General features: G+C 46.6%; 1 protein-coding gene across 1 annotated transcript in view; it reads right to left on the bottom strand.

Moving 5' to 3' along the window:
• Pmar_PMAR024727 (hypothetical protein) overlaps positions 1-1,098 on the bottom strand; it is a gene marked incomplete at both ends in the record, with an annotated part of 5,227 nt that overhangs the window by 3,970 nt on the left and 159 nt on the right. Inside the window, 4 exons of the mRNA XM_002764522.1 lie at positions 4-112; positions 516-583; positions 784-980; positions 1,077-1,098. Coding sequence (XP_002764568.1) covers positions 4-112; positions 516-583; positions 784-980; positions 1,077-1,098 — 396 coding nt within the window. The remainder of the gene's footprint in view (positions 1-3; positions 113-515; positions 584-783; positions 981-1,076) is intronic.

Raw genomic sequence — 1,098 nt, 5'->3', positions numbered from 1 at the left:
GACATCTGCGGCTTCCTCCATTTGCTTGGCGAAGTTGATCTGAGCCTTCAATTGATCGTCGATCGCATCGCTGATACTGCCTGCCAGTAGAGGCAGTGTCTGTGAGATGTACCTGATGTGTTGGTGTTGGCAATATCAAAATTCCGAGGAAATTTTGGGAAATTCTCGTTGATTCCTGTACATTTCTCCTCGGACTCGTACGCGAAATCCTATGGTTAGGGAGGAAACCAAATATATATTCTAAAACTAATCTGAGAACCTCCCATTACCGCAATTTTCAATCATTACTCTCGAAAATGACGCTCGAATTGGGAAATTATCGATCGAATATGTAAGGGCCGGACGGATCGATATTCTCGGTCCGGCGGAAGTTTCGAAACACGACAAATGAGATCTACAGAGTGTTAGGTTATTCTCCTATTGTCACGCCCACCGACACATATTCCCTTGATAAAAAACATACCGATGCTTATCAGAGTATATTTGTTGTATTCCGAATCGACCCAGTCACTCACACGCAAGAGCCGGCAACCGCGTAAATCTGTTCATCACTTGCCGATGCTCTCACCCTCGAGGATAGAACCTATAGTTGGACACAACCAGTCACATGCCATCAGAGAACACCTATTATAGCAACCGTCTCGAAGCTCTGATATCCACAAATCTCTACATCAAATATCGACTAGTGAAAGAGTTTTAATGCGAATATAGAACAAGACAACCGAGTAAGTTCTGGCGCAACATAATGAGGAAAGTCAACGAAAACAAGGCGAGTTTTCCTACCTTATCAGTGTATCGATCTAGAGCCACTCGGAAGCTCTTCACACAGAGCAAGAACATCGTGTTGCTAGTAGAGACGCTTTTGCAGTTTTTGAACAGTTTCTTCATCTTAGTGAACAACTCGACCACCGACGTGTATACGAACACCGGCTCAGTCTGAGCGCCGTCGGACGCGAGGGTCGACGATGTCGGCACCGAACCTGGCGGCGAGCCGTGATCGAGGGGAGAGCGAGGGGAGATGCACAAACGGAACTCTCTCCTAGTCGGCTAAGTTGGCTGATATTATCCCGACCCACTCAACTGGGATAGCGAGCTCAT

Source organism: Perkinsus marinus (genome assembly GCF_000006405.1).
Source record: "Perkinsus marinus ATCC 50983 genomic scaffold scf_1104296977064, whole genome shotgun sequence".
In the NCBI taxonomy this organism is placed as follows: Eukaryota; Perkinsozoa; order Perkinsida; family Perkinsidae; genus Perkinsus; species Perkinsus marinus.
Note: the sequence above shows the minus strand (reverse complement) of the source record. Positions and strands in the feature narration are given on the sequence as shown.